This window comes from Candoia aspera, chromosome 3, assembly GCF_035149785.1.
Source record: "Candoia aspera isolate rCanAsp1 chromosome 3, rCanAsp1.hap2, whole genome shotgun sequence".
In the NCBI taxonomy this organism is placed as follows: Eukaryota; Metazoa; Chordata; class Lepidosauria; order Squamata; family Boidae; genus Candoia; species Candoia aspera.
This window is the reverse complement of record NC_086155.1, coordinates 29,888,621-29,914,309: the sequence shown is the minus strand read 5'-3', so window position 1 is coordinate 29,914,309 and position 25,689 is coordinate 29,888,621. Positions and strand designations below refer to the sequence as shown.

General features: G+C 38.0%; 1 protein-coding gene across 1 annotated transcript in view; it reads left to right on the top strand.

Annotated features, from left to right (window-relative positions):
- The window catches only part of ITCH (itchy E3 ubiquitin protein ligase), a 50,871-nt gene that overhangs the window by 21,779 nt on the left and 3,403 nt on the right, over positions 1–25,689 (top strand). The window contains exons 8-22 of the mRNA XM_063297216.1: positions 1,184–1,279; positions 2,348–2,522; positions 3,774–3,834; positions 4,675–4,759; positions 5,560–5,688; positions 7,008–7,080; positions 8,559–8,630; positions 8,806–8,894; positions 12,380–12,539; positions 13,714–13,847; positions 14,838–14,978; positions 16,088–16,208; positions 17,212–17,316; positions 18,206–18,302; positions 24,982–25,054. Coding sequence (XP_063153286.1) covers positions 1,184–1,279; positions 2,348–2,522; positions 3,774–3,834; positions 4,675–4,759; positions 5,560–5,688; positions 7,008–7,080; positions 8,559–8,630; positions 8,806–8,894; positions 12,380–12,539; positions 13,714–13,847; positions 14,838–14,978; positions 16,088–16,208; positions 17,212–17,316; positions 18,206–18,302; positions 24,982–25,054 — 1,611 coding nt within the window. The remainder of the gene's footprint in view (positions 1–1,183; positions 1,280–2,347; positions 2,523–3,773; positions 3,835–4,674; positions 4,760–5,559; positions 5,689–7,007; positions 7,081–8,558; positions 8,631–8,805; positions 8,895–12,379; positions 12,540–13,713; positions 13,848–14,837; positions 14,979–16,087; positions 16,209–17,211; positions 17,317–18,205; positions 18,303–24,981; positions 25,055–25,689) is intronic.

Genomic DNA, 25,689 nt, shown 5'->3' with positions numbered 1-25,689 from the left:
AGAGCACCAAGGACTCCACAGTTCAATCCTGGGCTACATATATTCTCTTCTATTGATAGCTGGTATAAGTCCAGCTAAGCAAGTACAGTTAGATGGCCACCTCCAATATGGTAGGAAAATATGGTTTATAATTAAATGATACTGTTTCCAAGGTATGATTAGAATGATTAGATTTTTTTTAGATTTTTTTATCCTGCCTTTATTATTTTTGTAAATAACTCAAGGCAGCAAACGTATCTAATACTCCTTCCTCCTCCTATTTTCCCCACAACCCCAACCCTGTGAGTTGAGCTGTGAGAGGGTGACTGGCCCAAAGTCACCCAGCCGGCTTTTAATTATATTATTATCATCATCATCATCATTATTATTAAATATTATTAAATATTTAATATTAAATAAAATAAAATAAAATAATAATTGTATATTATTAAAATATTATTAAAAATAATTTAAATTATAGGTTAATGAGAACTACAGTAGTGTGGTTGTTTCCCAATTGTTGTGGCACCTCCAAGTCACCATAAATTCATGTTCTAAAGTCAGTGTGATATAGTAAAAGAAAAATTGTCTAGATCTCCATGGTCTACTTCTTTTTAGGAGGATTGTAGTCCAATACTGAATTGAATATATACAGCAGAAGTACAAACAGAATGTAGTGGCAGCCCATTGGAATGACAAGCAGGGTTTGTTCTGCTTTCTGCAATACTTAAAATGTAATGGGTAATGGCTACTGTCAGAGCCCTAGATCACAGAGACAGTGGTTCAGATCCTAACTGCCAGAGTAGGATGGGAGTTGGTCCAGAATTCTTAGCCTACAATAGTTTGCAGAATTATTATGAAGTTAAAATGAGAAATTCCATGTTTGCCACCCTGAATATTTTAGAGTTAAAAAATAGACAATGCAAACATGACAGATATTTTTAGTCCAGGAAATTTGTGAAATAGCAAATAGTTGAGGAATTTTTTCTCAAGGATTGCACTGTAGTAACAGCAGAATTACAAATGCGAAATGAAGAGTAAGGTTTTGGTTTGTGTAATGTCTGTGTATGAAGAAAATGCACTTGAAAATATCTTTTTATTATATATTGCAGTTGTGGAGAGAGCAAGGACCCACCTAGAAATAAGCCGCAAGGTGAATATGTTTGAACAGATTTACATGTGAACAGTTTGTATTTTTTTCCAGCTGGGAACAAAGAGTGGATCAGCACGGCCGAGTGTATTACGTAGATCACGTAGAAAAAAGAACGACATGGGATAGGCCAGAGCCTCTTCCTCCAGGGTGAGCAGTTCTCAATATATTAATTTCTGGGTTGTTTTTTGATTCGTTGATATTGCTTTTGGGGGTTATATGATTTATTCAATGCTGCTGCTGCTGCTGCTGCTGCTGCTGCTGTTATGGGTGATTTTATATGTGTATATTGCCCTAAGTCTCATGTCATTTGGGTGGCTATATACATTGATCTAATACATTAAAAAAAAAGTTGCCATCATTTTAAAGATGCCAGTCCCACCCCTCCACCACCATCTTTAGATATCATTTAGCATCAGTTCAGATATCATGCTAAAGTATGGTCTCAAAATGTGGTTGTGTGAGGGGAGGGAGGGAGTATGTGAACATTGGTCAATGAAACATTGACAGTTTATTTATTTATTTGATTTCTATAGCTGCTCATCTCAGCAAGTGACTCTGTGCGGCAATAAAAAGCATAATAAACAATTCTGTAGTATCTGATGCAGGCTCTATTCTGAGGGTGATGAATCTAAAATAATTGTAGGTCTAGTGCAAGTAACAGAAATTTGAGACATTCCCAAGCAGTTGCAGAAGAACCTCTAGGTATGAATTCAGCATTGTTTGGTTTGCTATACTGCCACTACCCTCTTTCCGTTTCAGTGGACAAGTAAGCAATTAAATCCCGTGTTTCGTAATTCTAATACATTTATTAAAAAATATGTTACACTTGAAAATTTTAAAAAGAAAAGCCATATTATTGTTGCTATTACAGATAAAGTAGCCCGACATAAATAAAGTACAGATGCTTTAATCAAAATACTGGACTTGAGAAGTAGAATGGTAAAGTGATATAATTAAAGATAAATTACTCTTTCCTCAATGTACAAGTAAAACTGAGGAATTATTGTGCTTAATCCATTTTATTTATTTATTTGTGTGTAGATTTATATTCAGTGTTTTGTTCAGGACCTCCAGGTGGCATACATAATGCTCCCTATTTCTTTTTTTGTATCGTTTATGCTGCATACACTCTTCTGTTTTTTTCCCTTTTTTATCTGACTGCTATGTACTTTGAGGTCTGCGCATTCATTTAAATATCTCATCTGTGTTCTTTAGGTGGGAGCGCCGAGTAGACAACATGGGACGTATTTATTACGTTGATCATTTCACTAGAACAACCACTTGGCAACGGCCAACTTTGGAATCTGTCCGTAATTATGAGCAATGGCAGCTTCAGCGCAGCCAGCTTCAAGGAGCTATGCAGCAATTTAACCAGAGGTTCATATATGGGGTGAGAACACTGAAGAGTGGGTTGCAAATCAAATCTAACAGATACATTGGCAAAACACCATCTAATGAAAATAAAGAATTGAGAGAACACTATTACATTAAATTCCTAATGAGAATCCATTAAGTCTCCAAAAACAAAGAAGTTACAGTAAAATTCAAATGTGGTAATTTGCTCGATATACATAGAAATTACTATTTTTTCCCCAAACTTTTCAGTTAAAAATATTTTTAGCATACAACTCAAATGTATTATGTTTTTAAAAAATCTGTATGTTCATCATGTAATTTTAAGCTACATCCAGTAACACCCTCTGTTGCTAGAAGTCTGGTCAGTGGATTGGGAATGTCATGAGTAAGGATGGTGAGCAGGGGGCTCCCATCCAGACTGTCAAGCGCATGCGTAGCACTGAGGAATTGTTCAGCCATTCAAAGAGACACAGATCGGGACCGCCTTAACCCTTGGGGGTTATATGTCTGGGTTTTCCCCACGCTGCTTCAGTTTGTTAGGATTCCTGTTAAGTACTAGCAATAAATATTAGAGACCAGTTCCATGTCTCAGTGTGTTTCCTGGTTGTTAGGACAGGGAAGGTAATCAGTTTTGTTTCTGATTACTTCTCCCTACTACAAACCCTACTACCTGGTTCACTTTTAACCTTTTACAGAATAGTACAGGAAAGAGGGGAAAATATCTCCCTCCCAGTCCCACTGATGGAAGCCACCACTGAATCTTTCTTTTATTGGAAGATTACTTCTGCTTACAATATATTTTGAATAATTCTTTATTTCAGAGAAGTATGACCCAAATATCTCAGTCTGTGGTTTATGCCTTTCTTGGAACAATACAAATAATATTTAGCCCAGTACAGAGATTATAAGCATAATTTCTTCAAGAAACAGACTCACATTGGCAATATTTAATTGGATTTTACAGAATTTCACCAGAGCTCAGTGATGTTCAGCTCACTCTTATTTTGTAAACTACTCCTTAAGTCTTGAACCCTAGTACTTCTTGTATTGCATTAATTTTGTTTATAAAGACACCTAAAGATTGCCATGATGAGTTTCTTACCTTCTGCTAGATAACCATAGCCAGTGTTGGCGTCTTTTAACTCTTAATAAACCCATAATCTAAAACTTATTGTCTTGAATGGGAAATCTTGCTTTAAAATGATATAACTATAGCACAGATTTTAGATGAGTGCTGAGACAGTTTAATCAGTGGCTATTAAGATGTGTCTTCTTGTGATTGTAGAATCAAGACTTCACACAGAATAAAGAATTTGATCCTCTTGGTCCCTTGCCACATGGATGGGGTAAGATCTTTTCAAGTTCTAGTTCCCAGTGTCACTTATCTGAAGTTATTCCTGCTGGTTCGATTTAATAATCTTCTGGATTATTATTTCTTATCAGACGCTCAAGACCCAAAAGCCTACACGCAGTAGTACTGAGATGCATGTGCCATATAAATTTTTTTTTTTTCATTTATGGAGTTAATGCATGAGATCAATTTATTTTTATTACTTTACTGGCAGAACTATATAATTTTTTAAAATCTAGAATCAGGATTTGACCTTTGTTTCTTAAGAATTAAACAGTCAGCAGGATAATCTGGTGAAGTGGGTATTCCTCATAGGAAAGTGAGGCATAGAAATATCTGATTTTTTTTTCCTGAGAGTAATTTTACTCTTTCTTGGTCTTCTACTGACACTTTATAAAGAGGAATTAAGCTTATAGATCAATTTGAATGCTACATCTACAGAATTATTACAAAACACCAGATTTCCAGATAGAGCATTCAGCATTAAAGCCAATGCAAAGTGATTTCAGAGCTACCAAAATATAGTTGGATGGTGTCAAAATGCTTTCCCAGTGAGAATTCTCCCCACTTGCAATTCCTTATGTGCTCCAAAAGATTCCATTTAAGCAAATTGATTTGTTTGTTTTCTCCCAATGGTCCTCTCCTATTTCACATCCTAAGCTTTTCCTTACATCCCATTAACACTGGTTGAAAGGTTTTGAGGGGAGGGGCATCCAGATTATTGTAGTGCAGAATTGGGATGGGATATTTTCCTTGAACAAACATGCCTGCATAAATATTACTTAGACTTACTGACATCAAAACTAACATAATGTATTACTGTATTTTCTCTCAGAAAAGAGAACAGACAGCAATGGCAGAGTATATTTTGTCAATCATAATACACGCATCACACAATGGGAAGATCCCAGGAGTCAAGGGTAAGATCAGCATTATTCAACCATGTTCAAAAGGTTATTCTTTTTTTCCCCAAGCAGTGAAGGAGGAAACATAGTATTGTTGAGTACTAAAAGATTCTTAATTCATAAAGGTATGGGGAATCTCCTAACTTGGATTATTTCTTGCTAAAACAAACAGCTATAACAATAAACCAAAACTTGTCCATGTACACTGGGTAGAGCCTTATGGCATTACATTTGCCTCTTTGGACCTCAGTGAAAATCTTACGAAGTCTTAATTTAAATATTAGCATTTTGTTAAGATTCAGAGTAATTACATGTGACATACAGAATACTTGCAGCATCAGTATTTGAAATATAAGCTCATTGTTATTTCTCCTGTCCACATTGTTGGATATTTAAATGGTAGAAATGAAAAACAACTTGAGATTTAAGTTTTAACAAAATTTCTACTATCTCATAAAATGTTCAGATGGCAAGGCATAGTTTGAGTTTAAAAGACCTTTTCAAAAAAGAGGAGAATGACAAAACATACCAGCCTGTGTTATTTGTGCTCTTTGATAATCCAGTAGATAATAAGGAAACATTGACCCTGGATCACTGAGCAGGAACAGCAGCATTTTTTTAATGTTCTCTTACTAATGTGTCTTCCCCCCCCCCTGATTATGCAATTCATTTGGGTGGCGGGTAAATGGTAGTGGACAATTAAAGTTCTGCTCAAATAATTCCAAGTTTGGATTTAAGGTGTTGATTTTTACCAGCTTGCATAGTCCACCAATTATGTAACATGCAGTTCATGTCTTTTGTATCTGTTTTTATAGTCAATTAAATGAAAAACCTTTACCAGAGGGTTGGGAGATGAGATTCACTGTGGATGGAATTCCATATTTTGTGGATCACAACAGAAGGACAACAACATATATTGATCCTCGTACTGGAAAGTCTGCCTTGTATGTTTTTTTTTCCTCCTAAAGTAACAATAATATTTAGGTCTCCTGTATACTGCACAGAATTCCATAATGTTCATCTCATGAAGGTGAACAGACATTTGTTGTGATGATTTTGATACCAGGTTAACATAAAAGTATCTGGGTAATCTGCCATACCAACCAAATTGCATTGTTACTATCTGACAAATTATTACTTGATAGCACTGATTAATATACCAGTCTGAAAGTAGAGCTTTTACTCTTCTATATACCCTTTATTCTCAAGGCAGGTCAATTTTTTTCTGCTTTTGGGGTGATTTCTAAAACAAAACAAGATCATGCTTAAAGGGGATTATTTTTCAGTCTTTTCTGTTTATTTTCTGTAAAGTAAAATATAAATGCTACTACTGCTAAATACATTTTAAAATAAAAGTGGGATAACAGTGAACATTAGAGATATTGGCAAATATATTTTTCTGTACTTCTGTGTGTGTCTCAAGAACATGTCAAGCTTGTTTCAATATGAACTTTTCAATTTCAGAATTGTTCTCCCTGCTTTCAGTAAAATCAGAATGAAAAGAAAACTTCCAATTTATTTTTCTTCATCAACTCCTTCCCTTCCACTTTCTTCCATCTTTCTCTTTAAGTTACACTGACTGGGTTGTATGCTGGGAACACCTGAAATAGCAACAATCAGTTGTAATAAGAGAAAAGGAATAGATGAAGTAAGAATATCCCTCTCCTTCCCTTTTGTTGTGGTTCTGATGCCAGGAGGAAAGCCCATCTGTTCTGAGATAAACTGCAGTTCCCAAGGATCATCAGGGCCTTTTTTCTTTTAATATGCTAGCAGAGTACCAGGGAGGAAACCAGATGCCCCTTTACTTCTTTCACAGCTGCAGCACTGTGGCTGTTGCTCCCTATGCTACCTGGAAAGTCTGATAGAGAGGGAAGGGAGTTAAGAATCAGACCTGGCAGGAAGATTGCTTAGAAGACTAGGGAGGCAGGAAGTAAAATTCTGAAGTCATACTGGCTGAGAAAACAAGCTAAGTTACTTTCAGCTATTTGTGAAATAGCTTTATATATTTCTAAGCCACTCTAGTTTGGATTTTAAAAAATCCTGCCACTTCTAAAAACAAAGTTTATATTTAACACAAGATAGGAAAAAAATGCTTTTTTAAGTACTAATTTTTTTTAATGGAGAAATGCTTTATTGTCAGGAGCTATGCATTCTGATGACATGTTTTCTGTAACAGTTTATTCCGTTATTTAGACAAAATCCTTAATTGAATGTCAATTATACATTTGTGTTCAATCAGTGTAACCTTGCTTTCTGCTTCCAGAGACAACGGACCTCAAATAGCCTATGTTCGTGATTTCAAAGCAAAGGTCCAGTACTTCCGATTTTGGTGTCAGGTGAGAGATGATGTTATGAGTACGGATGGTGAGCAGGAGTGGGGCCCTATCCAGGGCGGGAAACGCATGTGTAGTTTAGAGGCTTTGAACTGTCCTTCAAAGAAACTCAGAGCAGACCCACCTTGAGTTTTGGGGTTTATATGTCTGGGTTTCCCATGCTCCTTCAGTTTGGTAGGATTTTCTGTCTACTATAGCAGTTAATAAACACTAGAGACAATCTCCTCGTCTCAGCATGGTCTTTTGCTTAAGTCAGGACAGATACTTCACTTTGGAAATGTAATTGTGAAGCTCTTACTATCATCTCCAAAACATTTAACCATGGCTGAAATCATACATGTGTTAGGCCATATTGTGATTTTTTTTTAGGTTAGCATTGGCTTATTGTTGTTTATAAGGCATTGTGATTTATTCAACAAATCATGGTTAAGCAAATCAGAGCTTATCATTTTCTCTGTATGTTCAGAATAAGAAATATTTATATAATGCGTTCTGACATTATAGAACTGGCACTGCAACTAGGTTTCTGTGCCTTGGATTTTCTGACTGATGTATACTGGAATAGCTCCAGAAACATTAAGGTTGAAGAGGAAAAAAAGGACAATTATTTCCTTCTCAGCTCTGCAGCAGTTGTTTTTTTTTAATTGCCTTGGTCCATAGTGCTGTGCAGGTGCCAAACAAACCAACCCCTCTCCCCACCACACACATGTATGTATATGTATGTATGAAGGTAGGTATATGTTTTCCAAGCAAGTGCAAACACAGCACCTGTTGGTGACTCATTAAAGCAGCCTTGTCTTTTTCTGGGATTGTACAGCTGCTATGAAGAGGCTTCCATATTTTTGGAATTGCACAGTGCTAATTATTACTGAATTATTGAATTAAATTAATACTATAAACACCAATGTGATTAACATCTATATTTAATTATAAAAGTATTTTTTAATGGGGAAATTATAGAATTGGTATTGATCACCCTCTTCCAAAAGATTACCCAGCAATGTTTTGTATTCAGATTGTATGACCATGAGAATAGCTCAAGTTGCATTGTCCCTATATAGCGAGCACACCATTTGTCCTTTGCATTATGGATTTGCCCATTCCAATCTATAGCCTTGTTGGAGGGTAACCTTTACTTTCACAGATTTCTTCTGTGACTCTGTAGAGCAACTTGTCACACCTTTCCCTGCACATATGAATTATAATTTTGTTTACAATTAAGAATTTCTAGATTGCTAACTTCTTCACTTTTCATATAATACATCAGACATTGCCTGTATCTATGTTTTATCAAATTCACTACAGGAACACAAAATAAATGTGAGAAGCTTTCTTATTTTGTAACACTAATTGCTGGGCATGAACTTAAAGTGCCTCCTATTTAGGATAAGTAATTCATTTGTCCACAGTTCCTGCTGAGAGTGAATGTAATATAGATTATGTAGTATGTTTGTTTTTCAAATGTATTTCTTGCATTTCAGCAACTGGCTATGCCCCAGCATATAAAAATAACAGTGAGCAGGAAAACGTTGTTTGAAGATTCATTTCAGCAGGTAAATGAGCAGAAATTTTAAAACTAAGCAGTACATTTTTTTTCCTAAAACTCATTTGATCAGTATTTTTTCTAGTTTCAACTTGCATCTCTACATCTCTTTAATGTGAATAGCTATGTGAATATCTATTAGGTAATTAACATTCGAAGTAACATTCAATTTTTTTCCTATGAAGATAATGAGCCTCAGTGCTGTGGACCTACGAAGACGCTTGTGGGTCATTTTCCCAGGAGAAGAAGGCTTAGATTATGGAGGCGTTGCACGGTAGGCATGACTTATTTGTTTTAACCCATAAAGCTGTAAAATTATGCTATAGAAAGTTGCTTAAGTAATACGAGGTTTCATTTTTTTCATTATTGCCCCATTATATTCAAAGGCTTTTTAAATGCCTTCTATAAAATTTGTTTTTGAATAACAAATAATTAGAAAGGTAAAAGTGTCAATAATTTTTCACAGTAGATGTAAGGTAAAGGTAAAGGTTTCCCTTGACATTAAGTCCAGTCGTGTCCGACTCTAGGGGGCGGTGCTCATCTCCGTTTCAAAGCCGAAGAGCCGGCGTTTGTCCGCAGACACTTCCGTGGTCATGTGGCCGGCATGACTAAACGGAACGTCATTACCTGCCTGCTGAAGCGGTACCTATTAATCTACTCACATTGGCATGTTTTCGAACTGCTAGGTTGGCAGGAGCTGGGACTAGCAACGGGAGCTCACCCTGTCACGCGGATTCAAACCGCTGACCTTCCGATCGGCAAGCTCAGCAGCTCAGCGGTTTAACCCGCAGCGCCACCACTTCCCTAATCACAGTAGATGATAGCACCTAAATGACTGGGATGCTCTCAAGAAAAGCTAAGTAGATTGGATTTGATTAGTACAGGTAGTCCTCACTTACCAACTGCTCAATCAGCAACCATTCAAAGTTACAACAGCACTGAAAAAGGAGATTTACAACCAGTCTTCAAACTTGCAGCCACCTCAGTGCCCCTGTGGTCACGAGATTGCAATTTGGGTGCTTGGGTTGGGAACCAGCGCACATTTACAAAAGTCACAGTGTCCCATGGTCATGTGATCACCATTTGCGACCTTCACAGCTGGCTTCCAACAAGCAAAGTCAATGTGGAAGCTAGCAGGAAGTTGCAAGTCACAGTGACGTGACATCGCACTTAATGACCATGGGTGCGTCACTTAACAACTGCAGCTGGCACTGACTGTATAAGTCGGGCGCAGTCACATGATGTTTCAGTTTATGACTGCATCGCTTAGCAACAGAGTTGCCATTCGCAGTTGCAGTCAGTACTTGAGGATTACCTGTGCTTAAATGGGAGACCATCAGGAAGTGCTAGGACTGTGGGCTAAATTGGAACATAAAAAAGTCCTGAAAGAAAGCAATAGCAAACCACTTCCTTATAGTTGCCCAGAAAACCACATGGACATGTCCATGAAGTCACCAGGAGCTCAACTCAAGGGAATTGTCCTTATGCTTTATATTCACAGTTTTTTTTTATGTTCTCTTAAATCCATACAACAAATGTGGACTGCAATATCATAATGAATAAATGAAAATGTAAATTATATTTCACATGCCAGTAAGGTAATGCTCAAGATCCTGCAAGGTAGACTTCAGCAGTTCATGGAGCGAGAATTGCCAGATGTACAAGCTGGGTTTAGAAAAGGCAGAGGAACTAGGGACCAAATTGCCAATATCCGCTGGATAATGGAAAAAGCCAGGGAGTTTCAGAAAAACATCTATTTCTGTTTTATTGACTATTCTAAAGCCTTTGACTGTGTGGACCATAACAAATTGTGGCAAGTTCTTAGTGGTATGGGGATACCAAGTCATCTTGTATGCCTCCTGAAGAATCTGTATAACGACCAAGTAGCAACAGTAAGAACAGACCACGGAACAACAGACTGGTTTAAGATTGGGAAAGGAGTACGGCAGGGCTGTATCCTCTCACCCTACCTATTCAACTTGTACGCAGAACACATCATGCGACAAGCTGGCCTTGAGGAATCCAAGGCTGGAGTTAAAATCTCTGGAAGAAACATTAACAATCTCAGATATGCAGATGATACCACTTTGATGGCTGAAAGCGAAGAGGAACTGAGGAGCCTTATGATGAAGGTGAAAGAAGAAAGTGCAAAAGCTGGTTTGCAGCTAAACCTCAAAAAAACCAAGATTATGGCAACCAGCTTGATTGATAACTGGCAAATAGAGGGAGAAAATGTAGAAGCAGTGAAAGACTTTGTATTCCTAGGTGCAAAGATTACTGCAGATGCTGACTGCAGTCAGGAAATCAGAAGACGCTTAATCCTTGGAAGAAGAGCAATGACAAATCTCGATAAAATAGTTAAGAGCAGAGACATCACACTGACAACAAAGGTCCGCATAGTTAAAGCAATGGTGTTCCCCGTAGTAACATATGGTTGCGAGAGCTGGACCATAAGGAAGGCTGAGCGAAGGAAGATCGATGCTTTTGAACTGTGGTGTTGGAGGAAAATTCTGAGAGTGCCTTGGACTGCCAGAAGATCAAACCAGTCTATCCTCCAGGAAATAAAGCCAGACTGCTCACTTGAGGGAATGATATTAAAGGCCAAACTGAAATACTTTGGCCACATAATGAGAAGACAGGACAGCCTGGAGAAGATGCTGATGCTAGGGAGAGTGGAGGGCAAAAGGAAGAGGGGCCGACCAAGGGCAAGGTGGATGGATGATATTCTAGAGGTGACGGACTCATCCCTGAGGAAGCTGGGGGTGTTGACGACCGACAGGAAGCTCTGGCGTGGGCTGGTCCATGAAGTCACGAAGAGTCGGAAGCGACTAAACGAATAAACAACAACAAATTATATTTCATGCCTCATCTATACGAGGATAGGTTAACACTGTGAGGTTCAGATTTAGTTATATTTTCCATAGACTCGCTAAAATCAATCCTATACTGAAAATATGATGAAATTTGGTTCCAAATCAATACTAGATTTTTTAGATATTTGAAAAGTTAGAATTGTTGCTAATTTATAAAAATGATAAAGATGAGATAAAAATAAATTATATAAATATTTATATAAATATAATTTAAGCAATTGCTAGCATGAAGAATAATACTTCTTTCAGTGCAGTATTAATCCTTAGTTCTGGGTATATAGCACATTCAAAATACCCTTGCCTGTTCTTTTGGTCATGAAAGATTTCTTGTAAAGCCAAATGCATATATGATCTGTCTGAATGATCTTCAGCCTTGGAACTAAACAACTGGAAAATCAACATCTGGAATGTTGTAAACTAAAGTATGTTAGGTATTTTATAACTATTTGGATATAATTAATTTTGCTGAATATTAGTATTGCAGTGCTTAAGAGTAATACATAGAGATTTCTAGAATAGTAATTGGCTATTGAAAATAAAACTCTATGTTGTCATAGAAATAAATATAATAAACCTAAAAAAAGAATTTCATCTGAAAGTTGAGCATTGTAAATCACTAGTTATTGATGCCTGAAGTGTGGTAGACATCACTGAATAACTCTAAAATTTCTCAGTTATGAACTTGTACAATGCTGTCTAGCAGATGGGAAATTCATTGCAACTAATTGTACAGATGCTAAAACAAATACATATTCAAATTAATTGTTAGTTTTTTTAGACATTAACACCAAGGAAATCTATACACAATGTCTAAATTTTATGTTTGTTGTGTGTGTGTGGGTTTTTTTTTTGTGGTGTTGACTGTGAGTTCTTTATGTGGTTTCAGGGAATGGTTCTTTCTATTGTCGCATGAAGTGCTGAATCCAATGTATTGCCTGTTTGAATATGCAGGGAAGGATAACTACTGCCTACAGATAAACCCAGCTTCTTACATCAATCCAGACCATCTGAAATACTTCCGCTTTATTGGTAGATTTATTGCCATGGTGAGTTCAATGCATGGAATAATACAAATAAAAGTTTATTATAAAAAATAGCATAGAGAAACTGAAAGCTGTTAATTCTAGGAGATGAGAATCTCAGTCCATTTTCTGACTTTCAAAATAGGAAGCAAACATTCTTTAACTATATCTTTGGAGCCAGGAAAACCAAGTTGGTATCCTTGGCAGCAGTGATCTTTCCTGTGTTCTGTCCAGTGTCTTATATTTGTATGCTAGCAATACTTAAAAGCCTGCCAAGCTTTTAATCTTGTTATTCCTCTTAATACTTGGTAAGAAGAAAAACATTGACTTGAGAAAAAAGTATCATATATCTTGGATAAGCGTGTGATTAGAATAATATTTTTTTTCTGAAATTACTCTGAAATGCTCTAAAATAATGTGAAATTATTATAAGCTGCCACAAGCTTTGGTGAAGTAAGTTACAGATTTTTTGTTGTATGGAATTTATGGAATTTACATGAAATTGCAGAGATGTTTTCAGTACTTTTTAAGTTAAATATATCTAAATTATATTGACTGCATGTTCTAATAAACCACAAATAAAAGTTAAACTATTCAGCATTGTTCACTGGGTTAGATACTTTGCCACTGTATTTTTAATCTTCATCATGAACTATTATAGCCTACTAACATGAATAATCATTGCTAACACAGTCCCCAGACAACTGAATTGATGCCTATATACACAGACGTCTCCCGATGGAGTATATAGAAATCAAATTGGCTGTATTATTGATACAAAGATGTGGCTAGGAGCTGACTTTAGAACAGATCACAAACTGCTCATGTGCAAGTTCCAAGTCAAGTTACAGCAGAAGAAGAAAGTCAGCTAGTTTCCACAATGATGTTGAGCATATACCCACCATTTTCAAGGAGAACATCCAGAATCACTTTGATGTCTTGAGCTCATTGACTGGAAAGCAGAGGAACTGTGGAATGAAATCAAATAAGTTTTTAAGATGAATGTGAAAAAAAAACTGCCAAAGACCAAAAAACAAAAGAAAGCAAACTGGGAGTATAATTATAGCATATATTCTATTGTAAGGTCCCTTTCATGAAATTTTCTTTCATGTGTAGGTGGTAAGGGTGGAGTAAGTTTCAAATCAGATATGCACAGTGCAGCTAATTTAAGATAAGTAATACTTTCTATGCTTTTCAGGCCTTGTTCCATGGAAAATTTATAGACACAGGTTTCTCTCTACCATTCTACAAACGTATCCTCAACAAGCCAGTTGGACTAAAAGACTTGGAATCTGTAGATCCTGAGTTCTATAATTCCCTCATCTGGGTTAAGTGAGTTTCTCATTTTCACTTCTTGATTATTAACATTATCCAAGTAAATGTCTAATTTATTTGCCCATATTAGTAAATATTTATATCTTACTGAAAAAATCAATTTCACTATTTACATTTGAATTTATATTTTAATAGAAATATTTATTAATTTGTTTATTCAATTTATATAGCCACCCATCTCACATGTGTGACTCTGAGCAGCTCACAGAGTTAAAAACAAAAGGCAAAGCAAATATAAATAAATAGCAAAATACAATAGTAACAAAAATCAGTAAAAAAATTAAAACAATTAAAAACCACCACTGACCATAAAATGTAAAATGCGGGAGACTACCAACCAATAGCTTATGAACAATATAGCTATCTCACTGGCTCCATGCCTCCACGGGATCCCCAGGCCTGATGAGAGAACCATGCCTTTGAGATCCTCCGAAAGGCCAATAATATTTCATGAAATTGAAGTATTTAGACAGGTTGATATTTCTAATTTTAATAGACTTTAGATTTTTTAATTATGTGATAAGTTGTAAAACATGATGGGCCCCTCTGTGCCAAATAAAGCCTCAACACTCTTTTGTGGGGGCTCTACCCCAAGATTATTTCATCAAAATTTGATACTATACAATTGATTTTTCATTGGCATGTTGTTTCATATTTTGAATAAATTTGGGGTTAGATGCATTAACACTCCATTGGGCTCATTAAACCTATTTGCTTTTTTTTTTTTAAATTAACCTCACCAAAATGTTGGTTCCATCAGTTGTTGTAATGGAATTGTTCCAGTGCCCTCCACTGATAATCCTCAGAGAATAATATAAAAAGGAAGCATGGCTCACAGCTGCAGAAAAAGATTGCTGATTTTAAAAGCTGTTAACTACAGTCTTCAGCATGATATTAACAAGACTAATTTCCAAATAAATTTAGTGTCAGACTGTCCATAAATATATATATTCTGTAATTAATCATAATGTGGTATTGGTTTTATAGGGAAAACAATATTGAAGAATGTGGCCTAGAAATGTATTTCTCAGTTGATAAAGAAATTCTAGGTGAAATAAAGAGCCATGACTTGAAACCTAATGGCAGCAACATCCTTGTTACCGAAGAAAACAAAGAAGAGTATATTAAGTAAGTTCAGAATTATTTTTTAAGCATAATTTTTATTGGATCCAGAGGTGCTGTTCCCTGATCAGAAGGTCTCTTTGCATTCATGCACACAACTTGGACACAGTAGAACTACAGCTGGGGGGTAGGGAGGAGATTTTTTTCATCAATTTCATCTTTCTCCTGCATGCTATTCAAGACGGTCCTCTAACTCTGCAGAGTAGCTGTAGGAAACTTCTGTCCATCCAACTGAACTACAGCTTCCAGCATCCCTCTCCATTGGCCATGCTATCTGGGATTGTAGAACTGTAGTTTGGCAACTTCTAGAGCACCACAAGTTTCCCGTTCTTCTTTCAGAGGCCTGATGAGCTAATACATGTGAGAAAGTGAGCCAAGCTCCCTGCACTCTTGGACTACAGTTCAGTATGTGTGAGGTGTCCAAAGGCTGCATGTGTGATGCAGCTTGCTCACGTGTGCCTTAATCTTCTCCATAATCCTGGAAAAAGTCCCTTGTCCAAATTGCAGTCCACTAGAACTGTATAATTGAATATAACAGACAGCGTGTCCTGATTGAAGCATCCAAAAGGGGTAAAGGTTTCCCTTGACGTAAAGTCCAGTCGTGTCCGACTCTAGGGGGCGGTGCTCATCTCCGTTTCAAAGCCTTGGAGCCGGCGTTGTCCATAGGACACTTCCGGGTCATGTGGCCAGTATGACTCACGGAACGCCGTTACCTTCCCGCCGAAGCGGTACCAATTAATCTACTCACATTTGCATGTTTTCGAACTGCTTGGTGTGCAGAAGCTGGGACGAGCAACGGGAGCTCACCCCGCCGCGCGGTTTCGAACCGCCGACCTTCCGATCGACAGCTCAGCGGTTTAACCCGCAGCGCCACCGCGTCCCTTGGAGCATCCAAGGCTAGAAGTTAATCATGTCCTTTTGCCATGGTGGTGACATTTCAGCTGACAATTCTGCGAGATTCTATGCTCTTTGGTTCTTATGTGTTACTTTTCAAATAGTGAATGACTACAGTATTTTGAATTCTTACAATTTTCCGTTGCTTTAATTAATATGATAATTCAGCTGAATCAAGGTGAATGGGCTGTTTTTATATGAGTGTATATTTTCTTTTCAAGGCTGGTAGCAGAATGGAGGCTTTCCCGGGGTGTTGAAGAGCAGACACAAGCTTTCTTTGAAGGATTCAATGAGATTCTATCACAGCAGTACTTACAGTACTTCGATGCCAAAGAGCTTGAGGTAGATCTTTAAACCTAAAATTTAGCCGAGAACTGTTCACAGGAACTGATAAATTCAGTGACAGTTTCCTACTTTACTGCTGAAATGCGGAGAGTATAGGACAACCATTGCAATTAGTAACCTATCAACTTATCCAGGCAAGGTGTACATTAATTTTAGGACACTTCCACACTGTCACCACTTTCACTCCCCCATCTCTCAAAAGCAGTTGGAGGCCAACCCAGCATCCTTGAAAAGAACATAGTGATTTCTCCCCAGTTGACCAGCTATAGAATGTAAAAACAGCTTTCAAAAAATTTCTTATTTCCTCTCACATCCATGGTTTTATTTCATATTGTGTGGCTGCCTGGTAATTTCTTAAATAAACAGAGTGGCATTAAGATAGTAGCTCATTTTTGCATTTGAAGTACTGTAATAGCAAGTTGAGTAGACCTTTGGTAGCTGAAAACCTAGAGGGAGAAGGAAAAGGCTGAGTTAACTTGAGGCAGAGCAATGCAAAAATCCTCATCAGTGTGAAATTGCCTGGCTTCCATGCTCTCCAGGGCTTCTGCACCTTAAGGTAGAATTTGCATTAAATGTGATTGGGAATGAACTGCAGCAGAGCTGGAAATAAATTGACTTGGCTGTATGAGATTTGATTCATGAGCAGCACAAGACCCTTTGTTCTGTAGCCTCTTCCTATGTGTGGCAAAGCCTTATGTATTCAGTACTTTGCCATGGCCTTGATAGTTAATCCCATGGAAGTCCCATTGGAATCCAACTTTATGCATCCAAGTTCATTTAGATGCGAGCAAAGACGTACAATTACAGCAAGAATGCTACCTTTTAGAGACTATGTATTTTAATCTCCGGTCTACCAAACTTTAGCAAAACAAACAAAAAATCTCAAATGCTCCCCAAAAATCTTAAGAGAGGGTTTCTTATACTGCAAATCATAGCAAGTAAATACATAAATCAGGCCTTTGCTTGTGTTGTGCTTCTCCCCCCTTTCTCCCCCCACCAGGTGCTTTTATGTGGAATGCAAGAGATTGACTTGACTGATTGGCAAAGACATACAATCTACCGGCATTATACCAGGACAAGCAAGCAGATTGTGTGGTTTTGGCAGGTTGGTATTGCTTGAGTACACGTCATAATTTATAAGTTTTGGTAATGCAAACATTTTACTGATAGCTATTCTGAGAAACTAAAACCCACTCAATTTTTGAAACAAGTGTTTAAATAATATCCCTCTTGAACTAAATTATATTTTCTTCACCATTTCCAGAGGTGAAGCTAAGTTTGTCTCTTGAAGCAAGAATATTTTTTTTATATTCTTGTATTATGCCATAAATTTAAGATTATGTTGTCTGAGCATCAGGTAATATATTCAGGCAACCATTTCAGAGAAATTTATCAGTTTCTTTTCCCACTGCTCCATTACAAACAAGCTAAAATACTGAGAGAAAAATGGACTATGTACATTTTACCTCTTTTTGAATGTAGAACTACTTGCATCAATTGTTAATAGTTGGACAGATGCAGCATTTTCATTTAAGTAAAAATATAGCATTTCCTTTTTCTAATTTTTGGATTTTTATACATTTGTGTGTCAGTCTTGATTCCTGACAACTACACGGACAAGTCCGTGCAGTGTTTTTCGGAAGTGGTTTGCCATTGCCTTCTTAGAGCTAAGAGAGTGACTAGGCCAGAGTCACCCAGATGGCTTCATTCCTAGGGCAGAACTAGAACTCATGGTCTCCTAGTTTTTAGCCCAGTGCCTTTAAGTGCTTCTCCAAACTGGCTCTCAAGTTTTGGATGTAGTCCAATAAATTAGATAAATAAATATTTAGTATTTCAATGTATAGCCTTCGGCTTGTAGAAGGCTGCAAATGTATTAAAATAATTCTTGGTTTAAGAGTTATTTTCATATATTCATCTATGGCTGTGAACACTTGGTGAATTGGCAGTAGATACTGGAAGTGTTAAATTGCTTTAAATGATCTATTTTATTTCAGTTTGTGAAGGAAATAGATAATGAGAAGAGAATGAGATTACTACAGTTTGTTACTGGAACATGCCGATTGCCAGTTGGAGGATTTTCTGACCTCATGGGTAAGCAAAATTATGTGAGCTGGATTAGCATTGTTTGGCAGAATTTGGGGCATGAGCTCAAGTCATTGGGCATTCATATATGAGTTGGAAACATTAACATTTGTTTACCAGTTCTTGCTTTTCACAGATAATGGCTTAATTAATTATCTTTGGCAAGAAATGAGCCCCCAAATGTAAGCATTTTAAAAGTGAGACACATTGCATGTGGTTAATGGATAATAGAGGTGTGCATGAAATGAAAAATAAGTTTTGTTTCAAATTCAATCATTGCATCTTGGAAATTCTGTTTCAAGTTGGCCACGTCCAGGACAAAATAAAATCTAGAATGATTTACCTGTTCTGGATCCAGACAAACCAAACCCTGAAACAGTTGTGGATATTCTGACTATACAAAACAGTGGAATTCAGTCTCAGAACAATCCTCTTTGCAGCTTTCCAGATGACCATTAAATGGGTGGAACAGGTTTTCTGTATTTACTGACCCTGGGAACTGCCCTCCATCGTCATTTTGGCTTGGGCTGCAGAAGAGACTGGACAGCTGCCTGCAAAAGAAACAGCTGCTTGTATTATCAGCCAGGCTATTTATGGACACAAATTTAGCACTGTTTCAGAAGAGTGCTAGACCTCTATTGAGAAATAGCCTGACTGATCACAAGTTGGAGCACTTCTATGTCTGCAATCTGTCAGTTGATCAACTTATTCAATCCCACAACACATTAAGGAGGCCACACACACTAATTCATACACATGAAGTCCAGCTTCCCCAATGAATCTTGACAAACACCACCAAACTGGTCCAGACAGAAGTTGGACACTCCATTTGCAAGAAGCAACATCCAGCTAAAATAGAACACTCAAAGTATTTTTTATATATAGAGAGAGAAGCCACATTCTGGATTCTGTCCAGGGCAAAACATTGAAATGTATGTCATTCTATGCAGGGAATGGCTTGTGCAAAGAATATTTTGCATATCTCTAACAATTTCACAATATTGTTGAACAATGCCATACCTTGCTATAATGGGGAAAGTATTTTTATGTTACTTGAGTTTCTTAAGGATTGATTCTAGGGATGGTTAATTCTAGGCCTCGATAATTCTTTGGACAGAAGGCAACACAGCAGAGATAATTTCTGCCTCTTTTCTTTGGTTACTCCAAAAGAAAGGTTGGGGACTCTCCAGAAAACAGTGCTGAATACTGCAGGGGAAGTAAGAATAGGAAAAAGTAAATATATTATCCTATTTTATTCTGCATTCTTCCATCATTTCACACTCTGTTGGCAGTAGAATAACTCTGAATAAAGTCCCATTGCTTTAACATCTTGAAGGAACATATTTCATTCAAGTACATACCTCTGTACTATTGGAGGTGTATTCATTAGCTGCATTTATGATGCAGAATAACTTTATACATATTAGAATGCTGTACTGATCCATTATGGCTGTGCAGTGCTTCAAAACATCCAGAAACATAAATGCAGCACCTGTCTGTGCTTCATTAAAGTATCTGCATCTGCCACGTGATTGCAGAAAAAGACATAGCTGTGTTAATGAGGTGCTTCATTCCTATTTCCACACCTTCGAAAGAACTGCTTCTGAATTGAATCCAAAGCATTGCAGTTTTATGGTCCATATTTGTTTGTCATTAAACTGGCTTTTGTCATGTTGTTGTTTATTCGCTTAGTCGCTTCCGACTCTTCGTGACTTCATGGACCAGCCCACACCAGAGCTTCTGTCGGTCGTCAGCTCCCCCAGGGACGAGTCCGTCACCCTAGAATATCATCCATCCACCTTGCCCTTGGTCGGCCCCTCTTCCTTTTGCCCTCCACTCTCCCTAGCATCAGCATCTTCTCCAGGGTGTCCTGTCTTCTCATTATGTGGCCAAAGTATTTCAGTTTTGCCTTTAATATCATTCCCTCAAGTGAGCAGTCTGGCTTTATTTCCTGGAGGATGGACTGGTTTGATCTTCTTGCAGTCCAAGGCACTCTCAGAATTTTCCTCCAACACCACAGTTCAAAAGCATCGATCTTCCTTCGCTCAGCCTTCCTTATGGTCCAGCTCTCGCAGCCATATGTTACTACGGGGAACACCATGGCTTTAACTATGCGGACCTTTGTTGTCAGTGTGATGTCTCTGCTCTTAACTATTTTATCGAGATTTGTCATTGCTCTTCTCCCAAGGATTAAGCGTCTTCTGATTTCCTGACTGCAGTCAGCATCTGCAGTAATCTTTGCACCTAGGAATACAAAGTCTTTCATTGCTTCTACATTTTCTCCCTCTATTTGCCAGTTATCAATCAAGCTAGTTGCCATAATCTTGGTTTTTTTGAGGTTTAGCTGCAAGCCAGCTTTTGCACTTTCTTCTTTCACCTTCATCATAAGGCTCCTCAGTTCCTCTTCACTTTCAGCCCTCAAAGTGGTATCATCTCCATATCTGAGATTGTTAATGTTTCTTCCAGCAATTTTAACTCCAGCCTTGGATTCCTCAAGCCCAGCATGTCGCATGATGTGTTCTGCGTACAAGTTGAATAGGTATGGTGAGAGTATACAGCCCTGCCGCACTCCTTTCCCAATCTTAAACCAGTCCGTTGTTCTGTGGTCTGTTCTTACTGTTGCTACTTGGTCATTATACAGATTCTTCAGGAGGCATACAAGATGACTTGGTATCCCCATACCACTAAGAACTTGCCACAATTTGTTATGGTCCACACAGTCAAAGGCTTTAGAATAGTCAATAAAACAGAAATAGATGTTTTTCTGAAACTCCCTGGCTTTTTCTATTATCCAGCAGATATTGGCAATTTGGTCCCTAGTTCCTCTGCCTTTTCTAAACCCAGCTTGTACATCTGGCAATTCTCGCTCCATGAATTGATGAAGTCTACCATGCAGGATCTTGAGCATTACCTTACTGGCATGTGAAATGAGTGCCACTGTTCGATAGTTTGAACATTCTTTAGTGTTTCCCTTTTTTGGTATGGGGATATAAGTTGATTTTTTCCAATCTGATGGCCATTCTTGTGTTTTCCAAATTTGCTGGCACATAGAATGCATTACTTTGACAGCATCATCTCGCAAGATTTTGAACAGTTCAGCTGGGATGCCGTCATCTCCTGCTGCCTTGTTATTAGCAATGCTTCTTAAGGCCCACTCAACCTCACTCTTCAGGATGTCTGGCTCTAGCTCACTGACCACACCATCAAAGCTATCCCCGATATTGTTATCCTTCCTATACAGGTCTTCTGTATATTCTTGCCACCTTTTCTTGATCTCCTCTTCTTCTGTTTGGTCCTTGCCATCTTTGTTTTTGATCATACCCATTTTTGCCTGGAATTTACCTCCAATGTTTCTAATTTTCTGGAAGAAGTCTCTTGTCCTTCCTATTCTATTGTCTTCTTCCACTTCTGCACATTGCTTGTTTAAAAATAATTCCTTATCTCTTCTGGCTAACCTCTGGAATTTTTCATTTAATTAGGCATATCTCCCCCTATCACTGTTGCCTTTTGCTTTCCTTCTTTCTTGGGCTACTTCTAGTGTCTCAGCAGACAGCCATTTTGCCTTCTTGGTTTTCTCTTTCTTTGGGATGTGTTTTGTTGCCGCCTCCTGAACAATGTTGCAAACTTCTGTCCAGAGTTCTTCCGGGACCCTATCTACTAAGTCCAGTCCCTTAAATCGATTCTTCACCTCCACTGCATATTCCTTAGGAATATTAGTGAGCTCATATCTAGCTGATCTGTGGCTCTTCCCTAATCTCTTTAGTCTGATCCTAAATCGTGCAATAAGAAGTTCGTGACCTGAACTACAGTCAGCTCCAGGTCTTGTTTTTACCGACTGTATAGATGTCCACCCCCTTTGGCTGCAAAGGATGTAGTCAATCTGATTTCGGTGTTGTCCATCTGGTGAAGTCCATGTATAAAGCCATCTCTTAGGTTGTTGGAGGCTTTTATCATAACTAGTGGTAAACTCTGTGTTTCGTTATGCAACTTTTGAGATAGTATATGGTTCTAGCCATGATGATGTACCTTTTTACCTCTGTTAAATTTTCAAGCTAGGCATGTCCTGCCTTTGACCTTCACAAGCAAACTGCTGTAAAATCTTTTTATGAAGGATCTTGTACTCTCATGCAGAGGCAACAGTATGCATAACTACGGTAAAGTACAGTCCATATGTAAAGGAGATGACCTTGGTAGGAAAGAACCAAGACGGACTTTAAGAAGCTATTACATAGTCCAAAGACTGAGGCAAGCATGAGAAAGAAAGTTGGAATAACCCACTCTAATTTTGTTAGTTATAAGAGAGGAGAGGGAGGAACTTTAAAAAGCTTTCAAGATTCTCTTATTAAACAGTACAACAATAAAGTAGTACTCCTGGAATCCCTGCAATGTCTCTTTCTTCAAAGGGCTGACACCATGTTCCCCTCACCTTACATGGAGCAGGGATTCTTAATCAGGCCTTCTTGCAATGTTCCGACCAGACAAGCAAATTCTACCTTGGCAAGGCAGTGCCTGATGTAACCCACTGCTGTGCCACATAAGGCTTTGTAGGTCATTATCAGGACTTTGTGTTGGCCCAGAACCCAACAAGTGCAGTAAGTTTAGTAGTTGTGCCTCTCATTGCATTCCTGATATAAAACCTTATGGCCTAATAGAGTTAATATTTATTAATAGTATTTTTAAATTGCCCATATCACTCATGCAGTAAGACCTCATAAAACCCACCCCTGACACCAAGTACAGTATTCCCCAATATTAAAAAAAAACAACAGCAGACCGGTCATTAAGTGTAATGGGCTGTGAGAATAACCTTAAGGAACAGGAAGAACCGCAACCAAGGCAGTGGTCAGATAAGAGAAATCCTGGTCCAAAGCAGGGATGTAATTTCAAAAAGCATCTCAGACTTGACCTTCCCTAGTTCTCTTGAACATAAAGGCAGGGAGGGGAGAGGTGCATTCAGATTTGCAAGATTCTGTCACTGTAACCTTACAATAAAAGTAGTACAGGTTGTTTAGCAACTGCAATTGGGACCAGCAACTTGGTCATTAAGCAAAGCAGTCACTGAGTGAAAAATCACTGACTGCGACTGTGCTTTCGATTTTACTTCAGCTTTCCTTTGCTTTATAGCATCAGAAGGATACAACCCCAAACAGCCAGATGAGCCCAAATGGTGGGGAAGGTTTCCGGAACTCGACTCGTGAGGAAACCGGGTAAAAGGGCAAATCTTACAGCCCTTATTCCCCACTCCTCCACCCTTTGGAATGTTTACCCCAGTGCTGGGATAATTAGGAAGAAGAAAATTGATGTTTGTATTCACATTCATTGGAGAGAAAGGGATTACAAGAGAGCAAGCAGGCACACAGTGGGGGAGACACATTAAAAGGAATGCGCTAGCACCATCTGTTTGCCTAGTGTGCCTACAGCTGCAAGCCACCAGCAGCTTAAGAGGCAAACCAAAGCCTTTAGTGTGAAACTGATTAGGGTCTTGTCAATTTCAGGCAGCAGCTGCTAGCAGCTCAGTCTTCTAATAAAGTAATTAAGGTCACAGAGCTGAGCTTCTTAACTTACAGTTAGCACTTTTTAGGGATGCACTGAGCTGAGGAGAAAAGTAGTTCAGGAAGATATAGCTTGTTTAGGCAATCTCTCCGCTCTGCGAGAGGGGGAACAGAAAAAAAATGGGTCAGTCACGGGACAATATGTACTAACTGACCAATGGTGAACACGTGACGGAGAGAGAGAGACTGCAAAGGTCGTAAATGCAGGCATTGGTCACAAAATTACTTTTTCATCACTGTCATAACTGCAGTCGCTGTCCAGGGCAGTTGCTAAATGAGGATGACCTGTATTAGCATTCATAATTTTGGTTTCCTGGTCTGGACTACTTCAGAGGACTGATGTTAAGCTTCAAACTCCCACCTGAATAAAATTAATTTCACAGCATTGTAAAATGTCACTAACAAGGTGGCCATGTGCACCTTTGGAGCCAGATGTTCCAAAAGATTGGCACTATCACAGAGAAGCCCTGTCTCTGATCCACAGTCTTTTCATCTCCTGAGGGAGCAAGACCTTGAGCAGGCTTTCTCTCAATGATCTGACAAAGATGGGCAGAAACATTTTAGAGAAGGCAGTCCCTAATATAACTTGGAGCTGCACTTTAAGAGGCTTTATAAGTGACAAACAGAACTTTTAATTGTGCCCAGAAGATTACCAGCAATCAGTACAGTGGCCAAAGAATAAGTGTTATACTTCAGTAGCAGGCTTGACTACCAACAGTCTGGCTGGTGCATTCTGTACTAGTTGTACCTTCTGAGTCATCTTTAGAGGTAGCCCTGTATGATGTGTTTTACGGTAGTTGAACTGCATGTTGAGGTGGCTGTGGGTCACCATCACCAGGGCTCCCTGGTTTTGCGGAACTGGAAATGAATGTCAGGTGCTACGTAAGTCAGTACAAATGGAAGAACTATACATGACATTGTTTTAATAGATTGACCATGATGGCATTGCTGTTTATCAGAATTAATGTTATAACTACTACTTAATAGTGACACAAACCCAAAAGATCTTACTACCCACTTCTTAATAAAAATATCTGATCCTCAGCAGCTTTGATTTTCACTGTGTTTACTTAATGCAACTTAATTTTTCTCATATCTTCTCATATCTTAAATTCTTTTTTAAAAAATTGTTTTAGGGAGTAATGGACCCCAAAAATTCTGTATTGAAAAAGTTGGTAAAGAAAACTGGTTGCCTAGAAGCCATACATGGTGAGTAATTAGATTACCATTGTGATTTAGGCTATTACTCTGTCCATTCTGTAACAATTTAGGGCTACTTTTATATTTTTGTAAATAAACACCTAAAATGTTTTAAATCACACATAAAGTTGCATAATAGTTATGGTGTTGGACTACGGTGATGAGGCACCTTTAGGTACGTAAACCTACTAGGTGACTTGGGTTAGTCACTCATCCTCAGCCCAACTTCATAAGGTGGTTGTTGGGATAAAATGAGTTTATATCATATATATTGGTACATTGATCAAGGGCATAGAATGAACTGCAGCTTCCCACTAAGTGTACGCTTGATGGCAAACTCAACTTGATTCTTATAATGTGAACTGGCCATCAGAGTAAACGTTTTCATTTAAAAGTTGTTGGATGATGAGAATAAAACTGTTCCTATTTCCTCCTTGTCTACTTAGAAGCAGATCCTATGTTGGCAGTGTTAATAATATATTAACCTTGCCATATTAAGTTGATTAAAACCGACTGAAAGAAAATAAATTAGTCTTACTCAGCATATCTTGGTTTCATGAAAATCACAAATATGCAGTATTGTTTTATATTACATTGTTGAGCAGGAAGAGTAATTTATTTTACTCTTAAAATAAATATAGGAC